Below are 14,766 nucleotides of genomic sequence, written 5' to 3' on the forward strand. Positions count from 1 at the left end.
CCCAGGGCAGATCCTCTGAAAAGGGGACACTGATGTTGCTGACCCTCTCCGTCTCTGATCCCTGATGAGGATTGGCTCATGGACCTCCAGTTTCAAGTGCCTTTTGCTGAAAACTATTTGTACTACCTGAACCACAGAAGTGTTTTCTGGCTTTTAAAATCTTGTACCATTATTCTGCAATAACTATCAGAAAGGTTTTGCACCTTATATCCATCAATTCTTAGTAGTGTACTCTTTAGCCCCAATTTCAGGGAATAGAATCCTAGTTGGTGTATTATTTCATGGAAATACTGAGGTAATCAATGTATGCAAGGCTTGTTACACAAAAATCTCAACCAGTCAATGCATTTAGTATTGTGGAATTAACTTTAATGAAAAGGTGCAAGAATCTTAAGCATTCATACGGTCGATAAATTCAGTCAATATTTACACAATGGTGGCCACCAGCAATAGCATTGCTTCAACACAAGACAGCTAGAAAGTTAGCCACTAATTTGTCAATTCAAGTTGATAACACAAACCAAACTCTGCTTCAAGCTACAGATACTTTAATAAAGACCCCACATTGCATTTGGGGCTACGACTGCTAAGTTAAAGCTAAATTGATGATTATCAAATCTGAAAAGTGAAAGAACACTCTTGAATAATGACCAAAAAAGTGATTGCATTTGAAGGAGGCTTCCAACCTTGCACTTCAATTATTTTAAGTTTGCAATGTAAAATCTGTATATCAGACACATCACCTCAAAGGGACCCCAACTCCACACCATTATCTTTTTTTTAAATCTTGTGTTTCTGAAGGCTTCAAGTTTAATTGATATGACATTTATTCTTCATTGGTCACATGCAGATTCTGAATTGCATTCAGAATTACAATTCTTCCATTCTTTGCAATAAAAGAATTGACAATGCTATTTTGGAATTCTTCAGCTATACAGAACTGTGCAAAAATTTTAGGCATATATATTGCTCGTATGCCCAAGACTTTCTCACAGTATTGTAAAATCTTGTGAATTGCACTATACTGCTGCAGCAAAAAAAAGCATTTCATGACAAATGTGAGTGATGATAAACCCTATTCTGATTTGGGTCTCTCTTGTCAACTGAGACTGGGAAGAAGGCAGGGAGAGTGGAATCATGGCTGGGAAAAGGGAAAGGGTGAGTGGAGGGAGCAGGAAGCACCAGACATTCTGCAATGATCAAAAAACCAATTGTTTGGAATCAAATCACCTAGTCTGTATCTCAAGGCTGGGTAGGTCTGCATTCACACCACCCTTCACCCTTGGCACTCCTCTGCATCACTCCCGTGACACTCCACATTTGCCATTCCCAACATCCTCTGGTCCCACCAGATTTACAAATTTGATCTCTGCTCCATGTTGTCAAATACAGTACTGTGCAAGTCCCAGGCACCCTATCAATATACATATGCCCAATACTTTTGCACATGCTGTACGTAAATAATAATGTGAACATTCCTCAAGATATTAATCAATCCAGGTTCATCTGTTGATAATGTCACTAAATCTAGTATGACCATTTTCTTTGTTTGCTGTGACACCTCTTCCGGAAAAAATATTCTGCACGTTCATAGCTGTTATCACTGGCGCTGTTACTCCCATAATCGCCAAAGCGTTTTCTTGGGAGAAAAGAGCAATACCAGAGCCATTTGGGCAACAAGCCATTTTAAGCACTCCAATCCTTTCAAACATAAACTACAAGTTATTTAATGAGGTTTCTTCCTGAAAACAAAAGAAACAAAGCAACTGTACTCCATAGCACACAAGAACAAGCCAGTTTGACACTAATATTCAGAAATTCAAAGAGTGAAGTAGTACAATATCCGTGATTTCTGGAGTTTTGTTGGCCAAAAATGCTCACAGATCACAGTAAGAACTTTACATCCCATTAATTCTTTCAACACTGATCTTTAAACCAGTTCTACCACACCTTTCTAGTTCTCTGCCAACTGTGGGTTATGTAGAAAGTCCAGAAAAGAATGGAACCTAAATCATCTTTGATACAAATGGAATATATCAAGAGATCACTGGTGTGACATCAATCTTGAGGATGCACTTCATGCACTGTGATTAACATGGGCTAAAATCCATAACCAGCAACCATAAATCGATTCAAAAATCATTTGGGGATTTTTTTGTAAAAGGTAGCCATGAAAAAAGTCATTGAAAGAGTAAATTTTAAATACAAATTAACATAGTAATTGCTGTCATGCTGCCAGTTTTATACAACTTACATTCCACAGATCAATGAGGTCAGAGTGGAGTAATAAATAGTCACTGTGCTACTCACTAATAGGTTTCATGGAGCACACTGCAAGCTCAAATTATTACTAGTTACAAATATTACGCAAGGTTATCTTATCACTATATTTAGAGGAATCACAGGCTGCTAATGATATAATACATGGTGCAAGCAAAGCTTTTCCATTGAGTTGCACAATTCCTACTGGGTCACTTCTCTTCACACCACTGATTCTCTTTCCGTACCTGAAAAAGAGAAGTACAATTAGGTCATCCTTCATCCTTCCATCACTTCTGAAGAACATGTACATAGAGAGAAATGTATCATTTAGATTACCACAGTCCGAGGATGAGCCGACAGCAGCTAATGTCATCAGGCTTCTGGTACCAACATGACATACCCACAGCTTATTAATCCTAACCCATGTTGTCACACAGAGAACGTACAAACACCTTACAGACAGGAGCAGGAATTGGAAACCGGGCCATTGGCACTGTAAAATGTTACACTAGCCACTGTTCTACCATGCCACCTCACAAGCCCATCTCCCATACCTTTCTCCATACTATGGCAGAGAAGCTCCAATGCACAGGATCACAAGCAGCAGCAGAGGATTACAGGCTCAGTCAGCTCCTTCACAGGCACAACCCTCCCCACCATCAAAGATAGCAAGAGGCAGGCTCTGATGAATGGTCTTGGCTGAAACATTGACTGTTTGTTGCTTTCTCTGGGATGCTGACCTGCTGAGTTTCTTCAGCATTATGTGAGATACTCTGCATTTCCAGCATCCATCATCAAGGACTCTGATCACCCAGGACATTCCCTCTTGTTAGGGAGGAGCAAGACGAGAATGAAGACTCATCCAATACTTCAGAAATAGCTTCTAACCCTTTACATTCAGATTTCTGAGTGGTCCATGAATACCATGTCTATTTTTTGTATCATTTTTGGAATTTATTAATAATTTTGTACAGCTGATAGAAAAAAAATTCACATACTATTAAGAGATAATCTGATTCTGATTTAGTTCATCTGTTTATTACAATTTTGGATATTAGTGAGCATTTTTAAAGACAACTGTACATACAGGAGTAGAAACTTAGTAAAAACTGAAAGGTCTAGAAAATGGCAAATATTAATTGCTAGTTAATTGAAATAAAATGCAGTGCAGTCATAAGATGAACATCTTGCTCTACACAATGTCAAAAAAAACCTACAAATAAAAGTTGCCCCAGAATATCTAAATAATTTGTAGGAGCTAGTTACACCAAGCCTCATATGCTCTCTAATACTATCACAGAGAAAACCACCCCATCAGTGGCTTGAAATAAGTTATTTAATCAGCTTTGCTCCATGGACTCCACTCTACCAGCAGAACTGGGATACTTGAGTTACAAGGAGATACAGGATAGGCTGGGGCAGTTGACCCTGGATCACAAAGCTGAGGGGCAACCTTGGAGGAATATAAAGTTTGAGGGGCATATGTAGCATGAATAACTATTCTTCTCCACACCACCACCCCAACAGATAGGGAAGTCTAAAACTGAAGGCACAGGTTTAAGTAAGTGAGGAGCCCAAAGGGTAGTGGGTAACAAGCTGGCTGAAGAAGTGGTAAGCAATTACAATATTTAAATAGTTATTTTGATATGAGCCAAAGATGAGGAGATGGGACTAGCTCAGGTAGGCAACTTGGTTGATAGGGAAGTATCAAGTCATCAGCAGGCTCCTGTGCTGTATAACTCACAACTTTATGTTGCTTTGGACTTGTTCAGCCTGGATTCAAACCATAGCCAGGAGTTGCTCAGTATAGCCACATAGCCCCTAGTATGTACTTCAGACAATGCTTAGAGAGGAGGAGAAAGGGATACTTCCTTCAAGCCACCCCAAACCAGCCACGACAAAAAAATAATTCAAGAGCAATCCTTCAAGCTGAGCTGACAATACCTGTGCTTCCTCTTCCTCGGTAAAATCATTCTTGATATTGAAAGTTTTGCGAATTTCTTCAGGTGTTTTTCCTTTTATCATGTTGGCCACAGTTTTGCAAGTTACATCTAGTAGTCCCTTGATATCAAGGTAGTTTGCTGCCTATTGAAACAAAAAATGTTGTTTAAAACAAGTTTTTCCACAGTGGGACAAAAAAAATTCTAACCAAGCACTTCACGAAGGGTCATTCCCCAGATTTGCAGGGGATAGCAGTGATTGTTTCACTGGACTAAATTCAGAAAAGACGACAAACTGTTGAATTCACATATTCAATTCCTAAAAAAAACCAACTCCTCACAAAGTGAAACAGACTGCAGCTGCAAGCAAAATCCAGGCAGCAAAGACAAGAAGGTCTAACAACCAAAGCTTGAGGTTTAATGTCATTAGCAAGGCCATGTCCCTGACCATTAATGTCTCGGTGGTCACAACTCATCAGAAACTCAATGGCACCTGAAGAAGAGCTGAGACAAATAGCATACAGTTGCAAGAAAAAGTTTGAGACCCTTTGCAATTACCTGGCTTTCTGCATTACTCATAAAACGTGGTCTGATCTTCATCTAAGATACAATAATAGACAAACACAACCTGCCTAAACCAATAACACAAAAAAAATCATACTTCTCGTCAATACTGAGTACACATTTAAACAATCAGAGTCTAGGTTCAAAAAAGTACGTGAGCCTTCTCAAAAGCTATTTGAAGTCAGTCTTCCAATCAATGAGATGTCTGGAGGCGTGAGTTGTAGAGGTGTCCTGCGCTATAAAAAAGACGGGTTACTGACAGAGCCTGCTCTTCTCAAGAAACATCTACTTGTGCCTCAATCAAAATAACTTTGAGGACCTTAAAAGAATTGTAGAGATGCATGAAGCTGGAAAGACAACAAAAGCATTTCTAAAAACCTAGTGTTCATCAATCTACAGTACTAGACATTATCTACAAATGGAGAAAACTCAGTACTGTTCCTACTGTCTCTAGGAGTGGGCATCCTGCAAAGATAGCGCCAACATGCAATGCTGAAGGAGGTGAAAAAGAGCGGAAGGGTAACAGCAAAAGACCTGCAGAAATCTCTAGAACTTCCTAAAGTCTCTTCATGTGTCCACTACAAGAAAAACACTGAATAAGAATGGTGTTCCTGGAAGGACACCATGGAGGAAACCACTACTCTCCAAAAAAAACATTGCTGCACATCTCAAGTTTGCAAAAGACCACCACACTTCCACAACACTTCTGGGATAATGTTCTGTGGCTAGATGTTCAAAAGTTCAACTTTCTGGCGGAAATACACACTGCTATGTTTGGAGATAAAAGGGTACTGCACACCAACACCAAAACTTCATCCCAACTGTGAAACATGGTGGAAGGAGCATCATGGTTTAGGCTGCTTTGTGCCGCAGGGCCTGGACAGCTAGCAATCACTGAGGGAACAATTAATTCAAAATTGTAACAAGACATCTTACAGGAGAATGTCAGGGTAATGGTCTGTCACTAAAGCTTGTTAGAAGTTGGATGAACAACAAGACAATGATCTGAAAGACAAGAGTAAATCAAAACTATCATTTAAAAAGAAAATTCATGTTTAGGAATGGCGAAGTCAGTGCTCAGCCCTTAACCCAATTGAGATGCTGCGTCATGACCTGAAGAGGGCTGTTCATGCAAGGTATCCCAGAAGTACTGATGAACTGAAACTGTTTTGTATGGAGGAATGGTCTAAAATTCCTCCTCACTACTGTGCAAGTCTGAGGAGCAGCTACAGGAAGTGTTTGGTAGAGGTTCTATCAGTTACTAAATACAAAGGTTAACACTCTTTTTCCAGCCTGGACTGTGAATGATTAAACAATACGTTCAATAGAAACATGAAAGTACGATTGTTTGAGTGTTATTAGTTTAGGCAGATAGTGTTCGTCTATTATTGTGACTTGGATGAAGATCAGACCACATGAGTCTTTGTAGGTCAAGTTAGAAACAGGAAGGCGTCAATAACTCTACTGGGCGTATTTTTTTTAAATAGACCGCTCAACAGTAACAGGGACATTGAGGAACAGATAGGGAGACAGATTCTGGAAAGGTGTAATAATAACAGGGTTGTCGAGATGGGGGATTTTAATTTCCCCAATATTGACTGGCATCTCCCTAGAGCGAGGGATTTAGATAGGATGGAGTTTGTTAGGTGTGTTCTGGAAGGTTTCCTGTTACAACATGTAGATAAGCCTATAAGAGGAGAGGCTGTTCTTGTTATGGTATTGGGAAATGAACCTGATCAGGTGTCAGGTCTCTCAGTGGGAGAGCATTTTGGAGATAGTGATCACAATTCTATCTCCTTTACCATAGCATTGCAGAGGGATAGAAGCAGACAAGTTAGGAAAGCGTTTAATTGGAGTAAGGGGAAATATGAAGCCATCAGGCAGGAACTTGGAAGCATAAATTGGGGACAGATGTTCTCAGGGAAATGTACAGCAGAAATGTGGGAAATGTTCAGGGGATATTTGCGTGGCATTCTGCACAGTTACGTTCCAATGAGACAGGGAAAGGATGGTAGGGTACAGGAACCATGGTGTACAAAGGCTGTTGAAAATCTAGTCAAGAAGAAAAGCTTATGAAAGGTTCAAAAAGAACTAGGTAATGATAGAGATCTAGAAAATTATAAAGCTAGCAGGAAGGAGCTTAAGAATGAAATTAGAGCCAGAAGGGGCCATGAGAAGGCCTTGGTGGACAGGATTAAGGAAAACCGCAAGGGATTCTACAAGTATGGGAAGATCAAGAGGATAAGACGTGAGAGAATAGGACCAATCAAGTGTGACAGTGGAAGACCGTATGGAATTGGAGGTGGTAGTGGATGTACTTAATGAATACTTTGATTCAGTATTCACCACGGAAAACGACCTTAAGCATAGAGTCATTAAGAAAGAGAATGTTCTGGAGCTTTTGGAAAACATCCAGTTGGGTAAGTCACCGGGACTGGACGAGATATACCCCAGGCTACTGTGGGAAGTGAGGGAGGAGATCGCTGAGCCTCTGCAATGATCTCTGCATCATCAATGGGAACAGAGGTGTTCCAGAGGATTGGAGGGTTGCAGATGTTCTTCCCTTATTCAAGAAAGGGAGAAGAGATAGCCCTGGAAATTATAGACTAGCGAGTCTTACTCAGTGGTTGGTAAGCTGATGGAGAAGATCCTGACAGGCAGGATTTATCAACACTTGGAGAGGCATAATATGATTAGGAAAAGTTAGCATGGCTTTGTCAAAGGCAGGTCGTGCTTTACAAGGCTGACTGAATTTTTTGAGAATGTGACTAAACACACTGATGAAGGTAGAGCAGTAGATGTAGTGTATATGGATTTCAGCAAGGCATTTGATAATGTACCCCATGCAAGGCTTATTGAGAAAGTAAGGAGGCATGGGATCCAAGGGGACCTTGCTTTGTGGATCCAGAACTGGCTTGCCCAGAAGTCAAAGAGTGGTTGTAGACGGGTCATATTCTGCATGGAGGTTGGTGACCAGTGGTGTGCCTCGGGGATCTGTTCTGGGTTCCCTTCTCTTGATTTTTATAAATGACCTGGATGAGGAAGTGGAGTGTTGGGTTAGTAAATTTGCTGATGACACAAAGGTTGGAGGTCTTGTGGATAGTGTGGAGGGCTGTCAGAGGTTACAGCGGGACATTGATAGGATGCAAAACTATAGGCTGAGAAGTGGCAGATGGAGATCAACCAAGATAAGCATAAGGTGGTTCATTTTGGTAGGTCAAATATAACGACAAAATATAGTACTAATGGTAAGACTCTTGGCAGTGTGGAGGATCAGAGGGATCTTGGGGTCCGAGGCAACAGGACACTCAAAGCTGCTGTGCAGGTTGACTCTGTGGTTAAGAAGGTATACAGTGTATTGGCCTTCATCAACCATGGGATTGAGTTCAAGAGCATATTGGAGTATAAAAGTTGCATTGTTTGCTGTGTAACCAAAACTATGTAGTCAGCTTTGTGTTTGCTATTTGCTATGTATCCAATTTAGTAGGAGAATGAAATCTCTGTTTTGTCTCTGTACTATTGAACAGATCAGTGACTTAAGAATGTAGCCAAATAAGAAGATAATGGTGTGTTAATGAGAAGTAGCTAAGAGATGTAGATTAGAACATGATTAACTTAATGGGTAGAAACAATAGTGGCTGATGTACTAGTGATACGCAACCAACCGTAGACCAATTGGATATGCTAATGCAACTAAACCAGGAGATTGCTATAAAAAATGCTATGTACAAGGATCGGTGGGCAATCAGCAACTAGCTCAATGACTGTCTCAGCTTTGATTTGCAAATTAAAGTTTAACACTTCTTGAAGAATCTTCTGCGTCTCCTGGTCGTTTGTGGGGCACGAGAAACCACGACAAGCGGAGAGGTAATGTTACAGCTATATAGGACCCTGGTCAGACCCCACTCGGAGTACTATGCTCAGTTCTGATCACCTCACTACAGGAAGGATGTGTAAACTATAAAAAGGGTGCAGAGGAGATTTACAAGGATGTTGCCTCGATTGGCGAGCATGCCTTATGAGAATAGGTTGAGTGAACTTGGCCTTTTCTCCTTGGTGTGACAGAGGATGAGATGTGACCTGATAGAGGTGTATAAGATGATGAGAGGCATTGATTCTGTGGATAGTCAGAGGCTTTTTCCCAGGGCTGAAATGACTAACATGAGAGGACACAGTCTTAAAGTGCTTGGAAGTAGGTACAGAGAAGTCAGCGGTAAATTTTTAAAAAAACCGCAGAGAGTGGTGAGTGCGTGGAATGGGCTGCCAGCGGAGTGGCTGATACAATAGGGACTTTTAAGAGACTCCTGGATAGGTACGTGAAGCTTAGAAAAATAGAGGGCTATGGAGAACCCTAGGTAATTTCTAAAGCAAGTACATGTTTGGCACAGTTTTGTGGGCCAAAGGGCCTGTATTATGCTGTAGGTTTTCTATGTTTCTAAAACTAGGTAATAGTAGAGGGTTCACAAACTCTTTCTTGCAACTGTACCTCCTGACACTAATGCCTTTCCATCAACTACAAGGAATAACTGACAGAATGATAAATATTTGTGTGGATGAAGTGCAGCTCTAAAATACTCAAGCAGCACGAAAACAATGTCTGGTAGACTGATCCGACAACCACCACAACATTTCAGGCACTGGTGCAGGGAACAGTGTCCCAAATCTACAACTTAAACAAGCTAGAACAAGGGTTTCAGGTATGACCACCCCACATGCAAGTTGCACAAATCTCACCAAATCACTTTGGAAATTTCAATTCCTTCATTAATGGATGAAAATCCTGCAACTCCCTCCCCTACACGGTGGGAGTACCCTCATCTGAAAGACTATGGGGTACAACACAGCAGTTCACTACTACTCTCTGAAGGAGAATAAGGACTAGAAATAATGCTGGCCAAGAATGAAAAATAAAACCTACAGACCTCTCCTTAAAATCTAATCAACCACCTTTGGAGTCTGCCATTTTTATCTGGTTGGGTCCATACACAACTCTTAGCTGACCTCTGAAATAGCACCAAGCAGAGGCAACCAAAGCAATTGTTACATTCTGTGTTGGACTAATATACCAGCTTAGATGAATAACAGGAGCAAGTGACTGGTTTACAAATCTCATGCACGTGAGGTCTCCAACCAGCCATTTATTCCACAAATAATATCCAACTTCCTATAAAATAACACTTCTAAACATTGTTTCCAGCCCACCCAGTATCTGATCACATTCAATGTGAAAGATCAAACTGCCCAAATATGCATCTAACAAAACTGTTCTATCAGCAGGCAACTGCAGAGAATACAAACTGCCACATTTACAATCGATCAGCTATGATGGGACAAGGAAAACGACCCCAGTTTTAAGAGCAATTTAAATAGTAAAGAGTTGATTACAACACAACTCAAAAGCAATTTGACACATTTGGTTTGTGGTCAAAACTTCACTGAACTAACCACACATAGGCTGACTACAAGAAATAAGCACTGACAAGTTACCCAACTCTCAAACCTTTCCTGACCTGAAAAAGAAACAGGATTGTGATGAAATAATGCTCAAGGGCAATTATAATGACTTGCAAATAATTTAATACCACCCAAAAACAAAGATTAGCACCATACCCACCATTCACTTCCTTTGGTGTGACTCGACATGAAATGTAAGACACTATGTACAACCTCGCCATTAATAACATCCTGTTGAAATGATGGCCATATGGGCATGGAAACAGCACCATGTCCAAATTACTTAGAGGCCTACATATCAAGCATCAACAAAAGCAAAACAATAAATATTTAGACATTCAGTTATGACACGTTACAGTCAAACAGCAGTTGTTTAAAACCACAAAGAAGCAATATATACTAACCAGAATTAATTCAAAGAGAGTACCCTGGTCAACTTTCAGAAACTCTTGATCCCACACAGGTATGTCATCAGTTCTCTTCTCTTTGTTTTCATCATCTTCTGGTGGTGGAGGATCATCCCGGTGATGTGTACACCACTGGATCACCTGGGTGTATAAACAACTAGTCATTTGCATCTTCATCAGTGCACGTACACCACAGGCCAACACTGCGGATCACAACCCACAGAACAAAGTAGCCAACTGGATAATTGTTTTTTTCCAAGAGCCTTAGAAAATAAGGACAATTTTTAAACCCTGTTTTAACCATTCAAAATTCGCTAAAATAAAAAAAAGATTTACAAAAGAATATTTTGCATTTTTCCAGCTATTTTCACCATCTTAGAAAGTCATTATAGTTAATTACTTTTTGAAATTTAGTCACTATTCTAATGAAGGGAACCTACTGCACACAGCTAGGTACTGGATACACTGATATAACAGACATCACTGATCTAGGAGCTATTTAAAATAGATACAAGGAATAACTCCTTTGGGGGACAAGAGTGCCTTGGGCTTTCTGTTTACCTGTTGTGCATCTCACAAAATTACAGTCTGAAGAAACAGCCTAAATTGGGTATTAAAATCTCTGGAGTGGGGTCTGAATGTACCATCGAGCTGAGACTGACACAAACCTATTTGATTTTGAGTGATTTGATGAAGTAAAGCAGGAACTCTACAACAGTGTCATTGCTCCCAAGACAGATAACCACTGAATATATTTTGGCATCTTACCTTTTTCAGAATTGCAGCATTCACATTTGGTAGAGGAACTGGATCATCATCACCTTCATCATCCATTCCCAGATCTGAGATTTGGAGTAAAGCAAATGTTAAACTCACGAATATAGTTCTAACCAGGCAGAATTTCATAATGAAAGGAAAAAATCATTATCACCAGAATGAAAAGATTTTGTGATTCAGGCAACAGGTCTTTCACTAGAATGGCTCTGATGCCATTAGACCTACTGAATAATATCAATGTCCACTTTTATGCCTTTCCAGATTTTTACAACCTGTGAATTGTCCACATTAAAATCTTTCTTCGAGTTAGATTTTCTATCAATTCTCTCAAGAGTTCAAAAAAATGGTAGTTTTATGATAGCAACCACTCCCTACTATTAAAAACTTAAAAAGACGCCTATTACAGTCAAGTTGATGGCCAGCTGATTTACTGCACAGTCATGTTAGCATCACTGGATCACTGCCATGTCTATCAATAGCATCCCGCATTGGCATTGCAGCCAGTTTATCCCCTGCTGCATTCACCATTGTTTCACAGCAGCAGCAAGCACATTCTGTCAACTATGCAGAAAGTTTAGCATTGGGCAACACGAAAAATAGTGCAAACAGAAATAAATTCAGCCAGTTAAATCTGTGCCTTTAGGTATAGATGTTTAAAATCAGAATTATTAAAACACTAGCTGTTCGCAGATTAAACCAGAAAATAAACTAAATTCAACACTTTGTGGTACTCTGTTTATGAATAAAGTCCAGGAAAACTATTTACCATTGATCTGATGAGGTGTGCATGTGTAGGAAAAGCACCCAAAGATGGAGAGTGGATTGATTTCAGACATAAAGCTAGGCTGTGCGAGATTTGCTGACTCATATGCATCTTAAAGTCATTGGGAAGGTCTCTAAAAGAATCTGTTATTCCAAAGTTCATTTGCATCCCTGAATGTTTCCATTAATGAAAGGACAAACATTGATTCAAATTCCAGATTAAAATGAGAAAAAAGGTGAATTATGCAATCACCTCTCAATATGTACTGCATGAAAGGAGTAATGTTTAAACAGCCAAGACTTCAACCAAATTTTGCCATGACAATACATTAACTGTCTGCAGAGAATTTTAAAATATCAGTTATCTCAGAGCCCTTGGTTAGACATACCTTCCAACATAGTCTTTATAGTGATGGATTGCTTTGCTATTTCTACATCAACCTCAAATATCTCTCCATCTGAACTCTGCAGCTTAATGGCCGGCATTATCTAAAAGAAAGAGAAGGAAAGTAGTAACAACTGAAACTTCACATCACAAAGTTCCAAGCACTATATTCTTATCACCTTGGTAGCAGAAATATTATCCATTACCATTTATCTTTGCTATCCCGAGCTTCAATTAGCATTTCATTTCAAACCCCTGATCAGCCAATTGTCAGACTTCAGATCATTATGCAATAGCTTCAGGATCCAATCTCACCAGCTCTCAGGTACTTATTTTATCTCTACACCACTCCCAACAGTTTCTCTTTTCTTCAAGTATTCTTACATCTTCAAATGATTCTATAGGATTTACACAGATGTTTACAAAGGAGGCAAAGAGTAAATAAGTATCCAGACAGAAATGAAGAAATGCACACCTTTACACCTGAAACAAATGGATCATACATATCAGCTTCAAATTCCTTGGTGGCAACATCTCCGAAGATCTATCCTGGGCCCAGTATAGTGATGTAATTATAAAGAGAGCACCCCAGCAGGTATAGTTCTTAGGAGTGAGGAGATTGGTATGCTAGCAAATTTCTAGAGGTACCATGGAGAGCATTTTGACTGATTGCATCATCTAATATGGAGGGGCCACTGCACAGCATCAGAGAAGCTGAAAGGATTGTAAACTCAGTCAGCTCCATCACGGGTACCAGCCTCCCCACTATGAAGGGCATTTTCAATATTCATCATTCAGGACATGCCCTCTTCTCATCGCTACCATCAACACAAAGGTACTTTTGCCCGAGGACACCCACACAACGTTTTAGGAACAGCTTCTTCCCCTCCCCCCTCAGATTCTTGAACGGATCATGAACACTACCTCACTTTTTACACTATTTGTATATTTTTATTGTAGCTTAAAGTAATTTTCATGCACTGCCGCCTCAAAACAACAAATTCCATGACGTTAGTGATGATAAACCTGATTCTGATCCTATACCTAATTTTCAAATAAAGTGCTATCCCCCAGTCCTCATCAGTTAAACTCTCAATGAGCTATGCCTGGAGGCAAAAATAAAACTACAGCTGAAAAAGAATGTAGCTCTTCCCTCAATCCCATCCACCACCGCCTGACGAAAACAAACATAAGCAGGTAAAGGGGGTGCAGGCGCCGTTGGGTGAATTTCGTATGTGGCATGTGACAGCCAGAAGCTGCAACAAAAGGCATCAAGGAGCGGCAGCTGTAACAGTTGTAAAGCAGCCTCGGCGGACGGATTAGCAACAGCGGGAGGCGGGGAGGGCAGGATGGCGGTGCTGCGAGGGTATCGCCAGCCCACTCGCGGCACTGCCTACGGGGACGGTGGAGGAGGGAAACCCTTTCCTCCACGGACTGAGTAACAAGCGAGCATGCACCTGTCGCAGGGAGTTACCGCCCGGTGTCCTCGCCGTCCGTCCGGAGCCACCACACACAACCCCGCCGTTAATCTGACCCCCACTCGGCTCCGCGCTCTTTATAGGGGGCACCCGCCGCCGTGATGTCACAGCCCTCGCTACGCAACGCTAGGACCTCAGCTAGGCCTCCGCTACAGTGCCTGTCTGTCAAAAAAATGTTCGATTTAAAACCAGGCACAGCGAATTCCTGGCCTTCCTATGCAACTATAACCGAATGTTGTCTGAGAACAGACCCAGGGTGGAGGGACGTCTGCATCGGGGGAAAAAAATATTTGCCTACCACACCGCAGATGCGCACATCGATCCTGTTTATAAATCATCAGACAGTTGTTACCTATAGATGAAGGGCTGGTGTGAAGCTTTCCTCAGAAAAGGTTGTAGCCACGGGCAGATTTCCAGTACCTTCGTAGGCGGTACAGTTTTGCCAACAGGGGAGAAGGAAGATGCGGCAATGTCGCGTCACGCGGCCGGTCGCGTTGACTTTAGGGAATTGTAGTTTTAGCTGAGCTGAAGTACCTACAACACCCATGATTCATCGCTCCCCAGCCTCCGGTGAAGTTATCCCGTTTTGGGGCTCTGCGGTCCTGGAAAGTAATCATCCAACTGGGCTTCTCTGCAATCCATTCCATGATGTTAGAATATCCTCAAGTACACTACAACTTGTGGATGAGTCTTGAAAATAAGCCAGTGTTAAGTAGGAACAACTGCAAAACTACGCA

General features: G+C 40.9%; 1 protein-coding gene across 3 annotated transcripts; it reads right to left on the reverse strand.

Moving 5' to 3' along the window:
- Positions 1 to 347: 347 nt before the first annotated feature.
- LOC140726309 (S-phase kinase-associated protein 1-like) lies at positions 348 to 14,531 on the reverse strand. Of its 3 annotated transcripts, none has more exons than XM_073042513.1 (6): positions 14,382 to 14,531; positions 12,556 to 12,655; positions 11,396 to 11,469; positions 10,625 to 10,768; positions 4,207 to 4,347; positions 348 to 2,507 (listed from the first exon to the last, which is right to left on the reverse strand). In XM_073042513.1, exons 2-6 carry the CDS (start codon positions 12,650 to 12,652, stop codon positions 2,472 to 2,474), a joined length of 492 nt encoding a protein of 163 aa, XP_072898614.1. In that variant the 5' UTR covers positions 12,653 to 12,655; positions 14,382 to 14,531; the 3' UTR covers positions 348 to 2,471. The 3 variants fall into 3 exon arrangements, with proteins under 3 accessions (XP_072898614.1, XP_072898613.1, XP_072898615.1); XM_073042512.1 differs by lacking the exon at positions 14,382 to 14,531 and adding an exon at positions 14,009 to 14,166; XM_073042514.1 differs by lacking the exon at positions 14,382 to 14,531 and adding an exon at positions 14,026 to 14,060.
- Positions 14,532 to 14,766: the final 235 nt, after the last annotated feature.

The sequence above is a fragment of the Hemitrygon akajei genome, chromosome 4, assembly GCF_048418815.1.
Source record: "Hemitrygon akajei chromosome 4, sHemAka1.3, whole genome shotgun sequence".
In the NCBI taxonomy this organism is placed as follows: domain Eukaryota; kingdom Metazoa; phylum Chordata; class Chondrichthyes; order Myliobatiformes; family Dasyatidae; genus Hemitrygon; species Hemitrygon akajei.

Bases quoted from the DNA above. Each gene is read 5' to 3' on its own strand.
- LOC140726309 (XM_073042513.1), bottom strand. From the start codon at position 12,652: ATGCCGGCCATTAAGCTGCAGAGTTCAGATGGAGAGATATTTGAGGTT. The intron at 4,348-10,624 runs GTTAGTATATAT...TTGTTTCAATAG, and splicing joins CTCTCTTTGAATTAATTCTG to GCAGCAAACTACCTTGATAT. The intron at 2,508-4,206 runs GTATTGTCAGCT...TCTCTTTTTCAG, and splicing joins CCGAGGAAGAGGAAGCACAG to GTACGGAAAGAGAATCAGTG.